The sequence below is a fragment of the Mustela nivalis genome (genome assembly GCF_964662115.1).
Source record: "Mustela nivalis genome assembly, chromosome: 15".
Classification (NCBI taxonomy): domain Eukaryota; kingdom Metazoa; phylum Chordata; class Mammalia; order Carnivora; family Mustelidae; genus Mustela; species Mustela nivalis.
The window spans coordinates 10,466,338-10,482,257 of NC_139034.1; the positions used below are offsets into that span (position 1 = coordinate 10,466,338).

The following is a 15,920-nucleotide window of genomic DNA, read 5'->3' on the forward strand; positions in this document are numbered from 1 at the left end:
TTTTCATTCTCTACCCAGAGGATATTGAATATTCAAGTGCATCTGAAATAGTACTACAGAAGTTGAAAGTTCGATTTAAAGAGCTGAGTTCACCTCTCCTGTGGTTTTAGCACTCAATATCATGACCACGCATTCAATCCAGTTGGCAGGATTTCTCCAAGTGGAGTGAGAGATACGGGTTTTACTGCACTCTATAAATATGACCATTTATTGGCCCCAACATATTTATGTTCCTATTCATTCAGTGCTCACTTAAACTGTCGGATTTGCTTGACCCACTCTATAAATGTAAATTGCCTACATCTGAAACTCACCCCGGATGGCTTTTGAGTGTGCAGGAGTTGGAACTGTGTGACTTCTAGAGACCAGACCAGGTGTCAGGGTACCCTGAAGGTAGCAAGTCACCTCCCTCTCCCTTCCCTCCTGCTCTGAAGCACTAAAATACATATTATTCCAGAATGTTAAAATATTATTGGAAGGGCATACAAGATCCATGATAGAGGCAATAATCTTGTCTCATTTTAAAAGATTTTATTCGCTTGAGGAAGTCAGGAAGTTTGATCAATGTCAAAAGAACAAATATGAAGCTTGTTTGCTGTCTCCTTTATCACAAGCCTGAAAGTTTTATGTGGCATGGGACGATTCAAGGAATACTAGTAAGGAATCTCAAGAATTTAACTAGTCCTGGCTGTGTCCATTGGCACAGTTATCCTGAGACACCCCTCCTTCCAAGGCTCCAGTTTAGTGAGCAGGTTCCTAGAGAACTAGGGATTGGGAGTTTCCATTACTTCCTTCATCATCCACATTACGGCTTCTTCATCCATACTGGTGAGAGAGTGCGTTTTGCTTTTTTTTTAAGAGCGTGTTCTTTAAAAATCACTTTCTGTAATGTGACTCCACTTCCCCTTCATTGGTATTCTCCGTCCTGGGGGGCTAAGAGTGCTCCTGAAATAATCCTGCCCCCTGAAGTGTTTTTGAAAAACCTCCTCCACCTTATTTTCCTTAGGCATGATATCCTCATCATCTCAGACCTTCCTGTACTTTTCTACCTTCTATTTTTCTAATATTTTCTTCCCGGCCTCGTATCTCCAAAGTAAACTGACCTACTTCCAGAAATAAAATAACTAAAAATATGTGCACCTTATAAAATCAAACCACCATGCGCCAGAAAGGAAATTGGTAGCAAATTAAGAATGCCAGTGATTTGTGTATTTTTTCTGAGACATTTCATCTCATTTGTGTAACATTAGAAGCGGGTTCATTGAAAATAAAAGCTGGGAAAGGAATACTAGCAGAGCTTATATTAAAATTAATTGGATGACATTCTGCGTAGGCTTTCTTTTTTTAAGTCATTAGGAAATTTAGAAAAGTGGATGAATTTAAACCTTTTTTAGCTTATTAATAGCATATTCATTAAAGGAGACAATATCAAAGAATTTAGCACAATACCTGTGGCACGTACCAGACGCTCAATAAACAGTAGTTATTAACTGATTGGGCTTCAGTCTTGGAGCTGTTCAAGCATATTTCCTAACATAAAAACATTTGAGAAAAACAAAAAACAAACAAACAAAAAAACCCTTTCCTTTTAATTAAGTAATGAAGGCCAGTAACCTGGAGACCCTCCAGATAACTGTTACAATGTATAAGAACTTTGTAGAAGAAGGTTGTATAAGAACCTACCATATCAAGCAAGAAGTATCTGAACGTGATAAAACTGTGAAGTGGCCTGAAATACTTAACAAGTCTTAAGGTTTTACCAGGACGCTAGCATTTTGAGGAGATGGAACTCATTACACATTTTTCTGCTCATTTGAATACTGCACAGTGCAGACGTTCTTTCTTTATTCTTTCAGTGGAGACACTTTGAGGAAATGCAGATGTGAGGCACTACCCAAGGACTTTTAAACAAATACGAAGTTTAATTCAATTGTTTCCTGAGAGATTGACTTCTTGCAAAAGCCAAAGAAAATCTCTTACTAATCCAAAAGGTACAAAAAGAAGGTTGAAACCATAAAATGGGGGAGGGCTTGGTTTAGAAAAGTTAAAGTCTTTGGACAGGGGTAATTACTGGGAGGCTGTGCTGTGAATTCCATCATTCCGCTTCTGCTAAAATAAGCAGCACAATGGTCCTTTTATCTTTTTATGTTTTTACCAGGAGACTGGTGAGGGAGCTTTGATGAAGGAGATTCCTATTTACATCAAATCTAAACACCCAGGATAAGTGGACATTTTTTTCCCTATGACCAGGTCATAAAAACGATGATCTTAATAATATAAAATCCCAAGGAACCTGCCTTCTGAGTTATTTTCATAAATAATAAGATTATTTATTATTTATATATGTATATATAAATATATATGTATATATATTATTTATTCCTTGAATCTAGTTTCTTAGCCTGGATGTGAAACAATATAATCCCTTACTACATACCAAGATTAGACATTTCCCTACCCTCTCTTGTTCTGTAGGGAGGAGCCCCTCCCCACCCAGAAATTCCTCTTAGTTGTGAGAATCCCTCCAGATTGTCCCCTTCCAAACTCATTCATCTGGTGCCCACGAGGCTGGTGCAGTTTCCTTGAGGCACCTCTAGCTCTCAGTGGTGCCAACTCCTATGCTGAGGACAGAAATGATACCTCTAGTGCCTACAGAAGGTGCTGGCAATGACACTGCCTGGACCAAACCAGGCACTGATGGCAAAGCCAAAACCACCGATGGGGGCACAATGGAGCTTCTCTGGCCATGGGTGAAAGCTGCTGGCACAACTGGGTGCATGGCTTACATGTTGATTTTCACATGGTGACATCCAGAAAGAACCTGTTCCTTTCTTGTATCCTCTCTCATTGCAAAACATCTCTCACCTTCAGTCTCCAAGGAAGGTCTGTGCAGGTGGGGTAGGGGGAGGCTCTAGCTAGGAATGCCCTCCCTCTGAACTTACTCACCATCCAAGGATTTCTCCCAAGCACCAGTTTTTTTTAGTCTAATCTCACCAGGTATTTTATACCCACACTTTGATACTCAGAATGGCTTTAAAATTTAGATACGTTTCATTGTTTGTTTGTTTGTTTGTTTGTTTTAAGATTTTATTTATGTATTTATTTGTTAGAGTGAGAGAGAGCGTGCTCAGGCAGGCGGAGTGGCAGGCAGAGGCAGAGGGAAAAGCAGACTCCCCACGGAGCAAGGAGCCCGATGCATGGGCCTCAATCCCAGAGATCATGACCTGAGCCAAAGGCAGTTGCTCGACCAACTGAGCCACCCTGGCACCCCATGCCAAGCTGTTTTGTACAGTGGTTGCACCATTTTATATTTCCACTAGCAATGTGCAAGGGTTCCCATATCTCCATATCCTCTTCAATTCTTATTATTTTCTGATTATTATTATTTTTATTATTGCCATCCTAGCAGGTGTGACATGGTATCTCATTGTGATTTTAATGTGCATTTCCCTAATGACTAACCATGTTGAGTATTCCTTTATGTTTGTTGGTTGTTGGAGAAATGTCTATTCAAACCTTTTGCCTGTTTTTTAATTGAATGGTTTGTCTTTTTGTTGTTGATTTGTATATGTACTCTGGATACTATGTGAACCAGTTATGTTATGTGACTCGCAGATATTTGCTGTGCGGTTTTAATGCCAGGTTGATTTTGTTTATGCCACCCTTCCAGATATTCCAGCTTTCCTGCAAGAAGTCCTGGCTGGCTTGGAACTCTGTATTACCCAAAAGAAAATAGAACAATAGTAAACATCAAGATCGACATTAAAAAATGGCTCATTAAAACTGTGGAGTTAGGGGTGAGGATGGGGGAGAGAGAGAGAAGTGTGTCAAATGTTTAAGGTCAATGTGAGATGAGAAAAAAGTTTTTTAAGATTTATTTATTTATTTGATGGGGCGCCTGGGTGGCTCAATGGTTTAAGCCGCTGCCTTCGGCTCAGGTCATGATCTCAGGGTCCTGGGATCGGGTCCCACATCGGGCTCTCTGCTCGGCAGAGAGCCTGCTTCCCTCTCTCTCTCTCTGCCTGCCTCTCCATCTACTTGTGATTTCTCTCTGTCAAATAAATAAAGAAAATCTTTAAAAAAAAAAAAAAAAAGATTTATTTATTTATTTGAGAGGGAGAGAAAGTGCATGCACTAGCAGGGGTGGGGGCAGAGAGAGAAAGAGAGGGAGAGAAGGAAAGAAGTTGACTCTTCACTAAGCCTGGAGGCCCAGTGCAGGACGGGAGGCGGGGCTCAATCTCACAATCCTGAGATCATGACCTGAGCCAAAATTAAGAGTCTGTCACTTAACTGACTGAGCCACCCAGGCGCCCCAAGAAAAAAAATAATTTAAAAGACGGAAATTACTTTGCTAAAAGCCAGTATATTAATTACAAAGGAAAAAAATAGGAGGATGAAAGATGAGAAATTTGAAAGCAACAAGAAAGCTATTTTTTTTTTCAAAATTTTATGACCATTTTTATTTTCAGATGAGGTTAGATAACCACGAGGCAAAATTAAAAGAAATGTAAATTAGCATATTTGTTTGGGTTTGAGGTCTCATTTGTTAACACAAACACTTTAACTTAAAAGAACTTCTGGCCAACCAAATGTGAATTTTCAATACTACTCCTATTTATAAAAGAGGAAGGAAAAAAAAATGAATGAACCCAGTGAAAGCCATTCTTCCTAAACAGACTGCTGACTGGTGTACAGATGGTAAGAACCTTCTGCTCTTACTGAAGCTTGCAGAACAACACTGGAGATCTTGCCTCGTTTAGAACTGCCAGCCAAATGAAATATGATTACCTCCATATGATTTGTGTCAACTCCAGTTAGTAAAGGTATAAGTAATCATTGCTTTAGTTATAGGACTTTCTACTTGTACTTTTGAAGCTATGTCAGCAGTTTGCATTTAAATCAATTGCATTTTATTCATAGTCACAGGCAGATTGAAAGACAAAATTACCTGAAAATGTACTTTTGCAGTGAATGTCTATAGAATTAAGCTTTTTGAAAGGGAAGAGGGCACTCTTTCATATGTGTTTAAATATGTTTTGGCAGACTGCCTGACATTTCATTTGGATTATAATAAACTATTATTACTACTACCTGTATGTTATGATTTCTAGTTCAGTTTCTCAGAAGAGACTAGTAAAATTAGTTTAGGCTGTCTGTTAAGGACAGTGAGGAAATTTCTTTTTATTTCTTGTGGAAGGAACAAGACCAACTTAATATATCCCTGTAGTACCTTCTATAGAGAAGCTCAATAAGTATTTGGCATCTTATTTTATAAAATTTTAATATGACATACTAGAGACAGAAATTAAAAGTAAAAACAAGCCAGAGGAGCACAGAGTGATTTAAAGGATCTGAGCCTTGAGGACAATCAACCACCATAGGAAAGTAACTATGAAACAGGCCCGTCCTTAATTTTTTTTTTTTTTAAGATTTCCCTTATTTATTTGAGAGATAGAAAGCAATAGAGCATGAATGGGTGGGGGAGGAGATGAGCAGGAGGGAGAGGGAGTGGGAGAAATTATCACAAGCAGACTCCTAGCTGAGCACGGAGCCCAACACAGAGCTCCATCTCGTGACCGTGAGGTCAGGACCCTGAGATCACCACCTGAGCTAAAACCAAGAGCTGGTTTCACTGAACCAACGGAGCCACCCAGGGGCCCGGCCATTCCTTAGTTTTCAAGCAACAAAGAAACACAACAATAAAAAAGACCATGAATTCATTCATAATTCTGCACTTCCAAGTTTACTAACAGTGACTAAACTGTGAGCTGTTTGGGAAAAAGATATTGTGTTGGAACTGTGGCATTACTGGGTCCACCCAATTAATTCCAATATGAAAATGCTCAATGTTGCTTTCTTCATAAAGAAAGAGTAGTCAGTGTTTTAGAGAAGAGGATAATTGGATAGTGGAAGAAGAGTATGGTATAGGTACTGTCTGGAGAAATGTATAATTATTTTTCATTCACTTTTTTTTCCAAAGGGGAAAAAAAGAAAGTCAGGTATTAACCCTGTAGACAGCACCCTAATAAATGTATGGTGCTGTAGGAAAATAATGATACCTAAGCATCTGGTGATTGGCGTGGAGTTCACAGTTAACCCCGGGCTGATGGCAGTGGAGATTGTGGGGGCCAGCAGTGTGGTGGAGTGGGCCAGAATTTGGTGTAGTCCAGGCAAGCAGACAATTTCTATCTGCATGGATTGGGCAAATTATTCTCACTAGTAAACTGAGGATAGTGGCTCTGTCTTCTTCATAGGGTTGTTGTGAGGATTCCATGAGGCTATGCATGTAAACCTGAGCATAGGGCTGGGTACAGAATAAGCCCTCAGTCAAGGTAGCTAATAAGAAAATGACTTAACCTGAAATAAATGGGTCTTCCCTCACTTTCTTCTGGTCTAATTTAATCCATTCTTCTGATGATTTTTCTGGCCTCCCTACCCTCCTCACCCCCAGGTTATGTGCTTAAACTGACTCAGTACACCACCAGTCACAGTTTTTATCAGACTTATATCATCTTTGTTTATTCAACTCTCTCTCTGTCCAATTTGCTTTGCCCCAGAGACCTTGAGCTCCCTTTGAAGGGGATGTTCGTGATTCTCCATGAATCTGGATTCTCCATGAATCCCTAGTACCCAACAGAGAACAGTATACTTATGTGATACCGCTGTAAGACTGTAATGTGTTTGTTGAATGAATAATTTGACATTGAAATCTTGTTAACATATTGGGTTAAGAAAATTCGGTGGCCAGTGCATTTAAAATTCATAATTTTATGAAGCTGAAAATAACCTCCCAAGATCCATGAAATTAAACGCAATTCTTGGAGAGAGCCTTATTGAAAAGAATGAGGTGTTCTTAAAAAAGAGAGAGAGAGAGAGAGAGAGAGAATGAGGTGTTCTTTGGGGGTAGAGAAAAGGGTAGTTTTTTCCTTTGATTTCATTTTGTTGGGCTGAGTGGAAGAGTATCAACCACGCCTGAGTCTGTGCATTTCCCAGGCATACACAAGTGCCTAGTGCTTGTTTGAACAGCAGTGTCTTTGCCATGAATGCAATAGCCTTGTGTTCTACAGTCGAGGACTTGGAAGGGACTTCAGCGGTTATCACATCCTCGAAGAGGAGGAAACCGAGGCCAACAAAATACAGTATTTCTTTACTGGTAGGGCTGGGCCGAGATATCAGGTCCACTGACTTCCAGACCGTGTCGGAAGGGTCACTAGTTCTTTTAAAAATAATCACTGCTGCTTTAATAGCATCAGCACCTGTTGTTTTAGCTTCCGCAAGGGAGAAGCTATTAATTTCTCCTTCATCAAAGCCGCGTTTCGGGTCTGTCTGAACCTTGTTTTCTTCCTCACTGCAGCTGTCTGCACCCGTAAGGCCAAATGTTGAACGGAGGCACCTTTCTGCTTAAACCCAGTAAACCGCCACGGCCAAATATGGAAGGAGAAAATTCGACACAGATCATCTAGGCAGTGGCCAAATTTATAATGTTTTTCCTGAAGTCTCTTTGTTCCACCTGGCGGAAGCCGGGACACAGCCCACCAGACGCAGGCCCAGGCGTGCGAACCCTTCCACAGGCATCCACGTTTGTGGTCTGTGACCAGCCGTGGCCAGGGCACGAGCTGGTGGAAGTGGAGAGAGACAGTTAATCCGAGTGGCAATTTCACCGGCTGTAAAACGGGAAGGAATTCTAATCCTTCCTTGGGGAAGTTTTGACAATCAGATCGAACGCCGAGGATCTCCTATAAGCCAGCTTAGTTTGCTTTCATAACCATGATCGCCGTTCTTGCGTTAGGGAGGCCCAGATCGTCTGAATTCTGTTTTCTCCCGCGCCCATGCGAGCCCGTGGCCCGTGCCCCACCGGCGTCGGAAGGTGAAAGGCTCCCGGCGACTCCCGGCGTCCCTGGGAGGAGGGAAGCCCGCGCAGCGCGCATGCGCGTCCCGGGAGCCGCCGGCCCCTAATAAGAGTGCCGCGCGGCGCCACGGCGAGCCCAGTCGGAGCTGGCTCGTTGCCGGGCGTCGGGACTGCTCGCGCTCGGCTTCCTCCGCAGCCCTGAGGACTGAAACTTCCGTGGGAGGTTCCCATCGGTGCGCCCCTCCCGAGGGAAGCGGCGGCCAAGGCGAGAGGGAGAGCGGGTCGGAGGCTGCCCGGCGCCCGTGAGAGCGAGCTGCAGCCGGAGAGGCGGAGCAGGGGAGCCGGGGACGAGCCGCCCGCCTGGACCCGCGCCCAGCATCAGCCGCGGCCGCCGCCAGCCAGCCAGGCTCCCGGGGCGGCGGCGGAGGGGGCGCGCCGGACCGTCGCTCGCGTCCCGGACGGTCGCTCGCGTCCCGGACGGCGGCGTGCGCTGGGAGGATTGGCCGTCAGCCCCGCGCAGGGCAGCGCTGCCCGGGCGGCGCGGCCGGAGCCATGCGGACCGAGTTCGGAGCTGGGGAGGCTGAGCACGGCCGGCCGCTGCACTTGCTGCCGGGAGCCCTGAGCGCGCTGCCCGCCTTCTCGGCCCCTTCTCGCCGCCCGAAAGGGGAATAAAGGAGGGGAGACTCTCCCCAACTCGTGCGCGGGACGCCGAGGCTTAAAGTCTGCGGCCGCGACCTGGCTTCAGGTCGGCAACGGGAGTGAGCGTCCCCTCGGGGATGCGCGGGGAGGATCCCGTCGGGGCTGAAGCCTCCGGGGGCTGCGGGACGGCAGCTCCGCGGCCCCTCTGACTGCGCCCAGAGAGTTCTATCAGCGAGTGCCAGCTCTCCAGACAGCCCCACGAGGGACCGGGCCGCCCAGCCGAGGGAGGGATGGCTTAGGACTGGACGTCGCGGCAGAGGGCGGCTTGCAGAGCGCCGCGGAAGGGACCCTCGGGCGTCTAAGTCCCGGCCTCCGCACCCCTGAGAGCCGGGTCGCCGGGACCGCGACTTCCCGGAGACTTCTCTGCGCCCCCTGGAACCGCGCCGCCCGCGCCCAGGGTGGTGCCATGTGGGGCGGACGCCGCTCGCCCGCCGCCTCCCCTCGGAACGCCGCTTCGCTCCTGCAGCTGCTGCTGGCCGCGCTGCTGGCGGCGGGGGCGCGGGCCAGCGGCGAGTACTGCCACGGCTGGCTGGACGCGCAGGGCGTCTGGCGCATCGGCTTCCAGTGCCCCGAGCGCTTCGACGGCGGCGACGCCACCATCTGCTGCGGCAGCTGCGCGCTGCGCTACTGCTGCTCCAGCGCCGAGGCGCGCCTGGACCAGGGCGGCTGCGACAACGACCGCCAGCAGGGCGCCGGCGAGCCCGGCCGGGCGGACAAAGACGGCCCAGACGGCTCGGCAGGTAGGGCAGGCGGGTCCGGGCGGGAGAGGGGAGGAAGGTTAGCTTTGCCGGGGCCTGACGGGAAAGGAATCAGGAGCACGGGAATTTCAGAGAAGGTCCTGGACCAGGAGGTGGTGTCTGCATCCTGGCCCAGCAGTTAACTCCGTGCGAAGTGGAGCACCATTTCACGTCCCGACCCTCAGTCTCCCCATCTGTCACCTGCAGAGTGGGTTGGCTTGGATTTTACGAAGAAAATCACATACGTAAGGCAGTGTGGGGTGCAGACAGCGCCGCGTTCCTCTTGGCCAGGGACCTTTGTTTTCCCTCCCATACCTACTGTCTCCGCGGGTCCAACTTCTAATAAGGGCAAATGTCTTGATGGTACCCCGGAAAGCCGTGAGGGCGCGACCCCAGCCAGAGGGTGTTCTGGGGGGGCGCTTCCGTTCATAAAGGCTCCCCAGAAGGCAGGCAGCTCCTCAGGGCCTTCCTGTGGGTAATGCATTCTGCCAAACCCCGGGCATTCTCATCCTCTGAACACTGGGCTGCAAGCCTCTCCGGTTTCTGGACAATTCTCCTGACCACGTCAGACTTAGTAGGTGTGACATTAGAGCCGTGTCCAAGCTTGCTCTTTGCGGCTTTGATTTTTTAAAATTATATATTTTTTCAAGTTGCCAAAGCCAGAGCTGGCAACATAAACAAATTCAGGAATGAATTTGATAGCGTCCACTTCCACCATTCTTCAGAAACCTCACAGACAGCCTCCCTTGAGGGTCTACCCCAATATGTGGATGGGAGGGAGGATTTAGCACCTGGCTAAATGGCAAACAGGTCATGGAATGGACGTCTCCTCCTTCTGCAGCTGCTTATGTGAAGGAGAGGATTTTTACCAGCACCCCAAGCCGGGGTTTAAGCTACCTGAGCTTTGGCACTGAGTTTCCAGAACTGTCTCCGGGGCCTGATAAGCGGCAATTCTCTTCAGTGCTGTTACCTTTGCAGGCTGGCATTTGAAGGGCAAGCTACTCCTACTGTTCTGCTGCCTTGAATCTGAAGAGTGGAGAACTGAGCGTAATAATTCCAGAAAAGCTGCTGCCTTCATCCTCCAGCTCATGGTTGCAGCGGTATACAGTGGTTGACGAGAGCCTTGAGAAATGAGCCAAAGACAGAACCCTACCTTGATGTATCTAAGTTGGTCTCATTAGTGGTCTCTCAAAAGTTGGGTTGATTTTGGACACATCAGGAGGCAGCCAACTTCTCATGAGTCTGTGTGTTGTGTGTGGGTGCCTTCTTCACTCTACTTTGAAGCCTTTTTTCCTAAAAATTCCATTCCTCTCACTTCTCCAGTCAAGAAGGACCACAGCCAGTGAAGAGAATTTATGGAGCGCAGAAGGTCATTAACCCTCCCAATTAAAAATCCTGGAAGGAGAACAGTTCTTTCTCCCCAAAACTCATTCTGTGGACTTACCCTGCTTCCAGCTAGTTTAGTTTCTGCTATAATGTTTGGAGTGTTCTTTCTTTCTTTCTTTTTTTAACCTTTATTTGTTTACATCCTAATAACCTATTTAGGGCTGGTATCTTAATTTCAAGAATGAAATATTTATCACCTGCACCCACTGCTCCAGTGCATTATTGCTAGCCTGTGATTAGAACAGTCCCATCATCTGAAGATCCACTAGGCTCTGTGGGCTTTGGAGCAAGTGTTCCCATATGAGAAAAGGGCATCACATAAATATAGTATTTCTTCTTCGGCACTGAAGCTTTAGGAAATCATCAGATGTCAGTCTTTGATGAAATGCCCTGTAAAGTATGTCTTACTTCACAAGGCATGATCTTCCAGGTCTCCATGTGGCACTGTATTCTAGAAACTGCCGTCGGGAATATCAGAGCTGTGGAAAGGAGCATAATTAGAAAGGCTGCTGCTCTAGCAGACAGTCCAAGGGTTTTTCACGAATTTGACCCCAGAGGTGCAAGAGAACTGGGCTTTTTTCCCCAAGTGCCACCCTATCACTGCACTGGCCCTGGGCTTGGCCAGAACTGGGGAGCCCTAGTTCCCGTCCTTCTGTATTTTCCAATCAAACAGTCAAGACAATGGGCAGGAGCATATCAAAGAACTGGTTCTTGGTGACACAGGGTGGAAGTCCACAGAAGTGGCTCTGAGGCATTCTGAAGCCTCCTCTCTCCCCATTCTCTGCCCCCATCAGCCAGTGTGTCTAGCTTCCAAAAGCCTTAGTGTGCCAGCCCCATGAAGCTTGTTTTCAGTAATGTGTAAAAATGGAACTATCAACTAGAGGAAAGTTGTTATTTTCATATTTCATGTTGTAACTTTCATGTTATTTTTCAGAACACACCTCACTTGTTAAAGATGATGCCCACCGCTCTCTGGTCTGCAGGCTTTATAGTTCTGCCCACAGAGCCCAGTGTTGTTAAGTTCAGGTGTAACTGCTGCACCCCAGCCGCCCTGGCTCTGCCTGGGGGCCTTCTTGAGCACAGGCGCTGCTCTTCTTCCTGGGTCTTGTTGCACCCAACGTTCATTCTTGGTACCTTGCCTCATGGTCATCTGCGGCCTGGAATAGCTTCTCTCTCCATAAGTCACTTCACCTTTCCACCATATGGCGCACGCTGTGAGCCCAAGGTCCAGTGCTCAGCTAGGCAAGTGAGTGTACAGGTGTTTTGGGGTTTTTGTTGTTGTTGTTTTGGTTTGGTTTGGTTTTTACCCTTCTTTGACCTTTGTGTCTTACATGACAGATTTGAAAATGGTCACGGCTGGATTTAAATTTTTTACTTATTTATTTTTAAAAATTTTAGTTATTTGAGAGTGAGAAAGAGAGCACAAGCAGGGGGCAGGAAGGGCAGAGGGAGAAGCAGACTCTCTGCAGAGCAGGGAGCCCCACGTAGGGCTCAGTTCCAGGACCCTGAGATCATGACCTGAGCTGAAAGCAGATGCTTAACGGACTGAGTCACCCAGGCGCCCCTCAGTTTTTTATTTATTTGCTTGTGGAAAAAAAAAAAAAAAAAGAACAGTTCTGAAGTGACAAAAGGAGGTTTGCAAAGAATATTATTCTGGCGGGGGAGGTTCTTAAATAATAAAATTCACTTCTATGCAGATCCTACAACTATCTGTTAGGGCAGTTCAGGCGGTTGAGTTATAATAGGAACCTTAGAAGTCTCAAAACCTTAAATTCGTATTTGTGCTAAATTGGACATTGTTCTCAGCCAGTGTTGCAGTTGGCAAGCCTAGCTGTGAATGTTAGCCGTTTTGCTTTGGGGGCGTTGATCTGCTCTCCCTGTAGGGCCTTAGCTGCTTTCCAAAGCACCTGATGAAGGACGGTGCGTGTGGTGGGCTGCTAATGAGCACGCAGACCTGCCCAGCCACTGGAGCCCCGGAACCAGTTGCGTAGTTGTGGGTGTGGCCGCCGCTCATTTACGGATCCTGCTGCCAGACACCGATTTTCACTGCATTCTGAGAGTAAATCCTCACAATGTGTTTTCTTATCCTTTAGTCCCCATCTACGTGCCATTCCTCATCGTTGGGTCTGTTTTTGTCGCCTTCATCATCTTGGGGTCACTCGTGGCTGCTTGCTGCTGCAGATGTCTCCGGCCCAAGCAGGAGCCCCAGCAGAGCCGCGCCCCTGGAGGGAACCGCTTGATGGAGACCATCCCCATGATCCCCAGCGGCAGCACTTCGCGAGGGTCCTCCTCCCGCCAGTCCAGCACGGCGGCCAGCTCCAGCTCCAGCGCCAACTCGGGGGCCCGGGCGCCCCCAACAAGGTCCCAGACCAACTGCTGCTTGCCCGAGGGGACCATGAACAACGTGTATGTCAACATGCCCACAAATTTCTCTGTGCTGAACTGTCAGCAGGCCACCCAGATTGTGCCCCATCAAGGGCAGTACCTGCACCCCCCATATGTGGGGTACACGGTGCAGCATGACTCCGTGCCTATGACCCCCGTGCCCCCTTTCCTGGACAGCCTGCAGACGGGCTACCGGCAGATCCAGGCCCCCTTCCCGCACACTAACAGTGAACAGAAGATGTACCCAGCTGTGACTGTGTAACTCGGGGTGCCGGCCGGGTCCCTTTACGAGCCCGAGGAGCCCAGGGAGGCTGTGAACTTGGAAATGATTCTCTAAGAGGAAGTCCTCCCACCTTGCTGGTGCAGACAGCCCCGTTCTGTTGGTTGACTTCATTTGGCCCCCAAGTGTATGAAAACGTCTCTTCCCGAATTAGCCTTTCTGCCTGCCTTTCATCCCAGCGCATGATCAATTTATGATGGAAAAAAGCATCAACTGGAGATGACTGTGTTGTTGCCCTTGGTTGTGTGACAGATCAAGGCCTTAAGTGCCCTGGAATTATGGCTGTCAGAGGAGTTTTGTAACTGGGTAGGCTAAGGGGTTTTATTATATCTTCATTAGTGTTTCTTTCTTGTTTTTTGAAAAGGTCAAACACAGGTCAGAACACCTGTTCCCTCCCCTTGACCTGGGGAAGATTCTTACAAGCATCCAAGTTTCAGGGGAAGACCTAAAGAACAGAACTCTGATGAAAGGACAGCCAGTTGGAACTCCCTGAGATTAGTCCTTGATCTCAGTGTTTCCCAGGCACATCTTAATTTCACTGTAAAAAGATATATATATTTTGTCTATTTTTGTGCTTTTGGGGGGGTCTATTTTGTGCTTTTTTTACCTTGTGTAGAGATCTTATTACAAAGTGATTTTCTACATTAAAAAGAGACCGAAAGAAATTGTATAGTTACTTAACTAATGGCATTTCAGAACTCTGGGATTATTTTAAGCTTGGAAGGAGCGGCTGGTGTAGTAATACACCCGTTCATCTCACTCTCGATAGTACCCTCTAATTTGCTGACTTCACAGTGACATCTGAGAAGAAGCAATTAGATGTTTTTATTTTGAAATCATAAACTCTCACCTGCTGCTTCTCCGGGTTACTTTGAATTTTACCGTGGTATGGCTTGGCATTCATTCTTTTTGGCTTTCGAATCTCCACGTCTCCGTAGTACCGTGCGCAAGTAATTACTGTTAGAAATGAAGACCAGCATTTCTGCCTAGATCTGATAAAACATTTTCTTGTTTCCCTATAAAAAGTCAAAGAAATGCTTTACAAAGATGCTTCATCTGGCTTCTCAGCCATAACCTGAGACTTGGGATGAAATTTAAACCACGAATAGAATTTACTTTGCAAATCATAAGGCTTTTTATACTCTTGTTATCAAAATGGCTTATTTTTCAGGCAGTGGGGACTGTTGAGTCAAGAGAAAAGCTTTTCAAAGAGATATTGCCTTTCTTCCCCCACAAAGTTAGTTTTTGTTTTCCTCTCTCTTTTAGTCCTCAGCAAGCACTGTATTCATTACTAATGTTCTGAATTATGAAATTCAAGTGAGTCTGTGTATTGTTTACTTAAAAGAAATAAGTCTAAGTGTGTGCAAGAAATTTCCAACTGCTGGCAAAACCGAAGTTTGCAATTAAAACATTGTAAAGTGTGGTCTTTCACATGTTTATACCTGCAGTTTATTTATCCATCCGTCCGTCCGTCCATCCATCCATCCTCTGTCTAGCCTATTCTCTCCCTATCTGTCCTTCCTCTCCCTCTCTCTCATGACTGAGTGATGTGAAAGCATTGTTGGTAAGCGGTATCAACAGAGATGCGCAGCCAAATCTTTTAAAATAACAGGCAGGGACATCATTTTACTTAATAAATATTTTATGGTATGAATTCCAAGGGAGTTGGGTTTTTTTCATTTTTTATTTTACTTGGTAACTCTGCAGATGGCTTGTTAAGACTGTTAGCATCATAAAATTGCAAAAAAGTGATAAATATTCTCTAGAACGAAAAGCTTACCTTTTAAAAGTAATCAATATCTGGGAAGTTTATATGTATATTCTAGGCATGGATATTATTTTATGTATTCCGTGGGAAGTGTTGACAACACAAAAGAGACGGTCTTTTGGGATTATTGTATTATGTGGCTAATGCATGTTCCATCCCTTCTCTTTGAGGGAGGATCCTCGCTTATCTAAAGAAGTAAAATTCCTAGAAATGTGGAAGTGAAAAGGACCTCAGAGATCAATCAGCCTAGAGACTGGCAAACTGCAACTACTCCCCACTCCTCCCACCCCCACACCACCACCACCACCACCCCCCCTGAAGGAGCTAGAGAGGAAATATTTTAGGTTTTGCAGGCCACATGGTCTCCACCAACCATGCAACTCTACCAGTCACACAAAAGCTGCCATAGGGGACACATAAAAAAATGAGCATTGCCATGTTCCAACGACACCTTGCTGATGGACACCAATGTGTGAATTACATAAAATTTTCACATGTCACTAAATACTTGGCTCCCTCCCCCCCCCAAACAATTTCAAAGTGTAAAAACCATTCTGAACTCTTGGGCCATGAAAACCAGGCAGTGGGCAGATTTGGCTGTTGGGCTTAGCTCAACCATCCCTGATCTAGCCCACCCTTACCTGATGCAGGAGTCCCTCTGTGACATTTTCCACAGCCTTTTCTTAAACATGGAAGGACCAGGGAGTGCTTGCTTCTCTTTTCTGCTATTAAATTCAATTAAAGCATAAGTGCACTTTACTAAATGAGTTCTTAGTGCTACCTGGTCTTTCTAAAAGTATAAACATCACTGGAAGG

The 15,920-nt window shown here is 46.1% G+C and overlaps 1 protein-coding gene across 1 annotated transcript; it reads left to right on the top strand.

The window, feature by feature from the left end:
- Positions 1-7,958: 7,958 nt before the first annotated feature.
- Positions 7,959-14,990, top strand: SHISA2 (shisa family member 2). Its single transcript, XM_082701288.1, has 2 exons — positions 7,959-9,288; positions 12,765-14,990. The coding sequence occupies exons 1-2, from the start codon at positions 8,955-8,957 to the stop codon at positions 13,316-13,318; spliced, it is 888 nt and encodes a 295-aa protein (XP_082557414.1). The 5' UTR covers positions 7,959-8,954; the 3' UTR covers positions 13,319-14,990.
- The last annotated feature ends 930 nt before the right edge of the window (positions 14,991-15,920 follow it).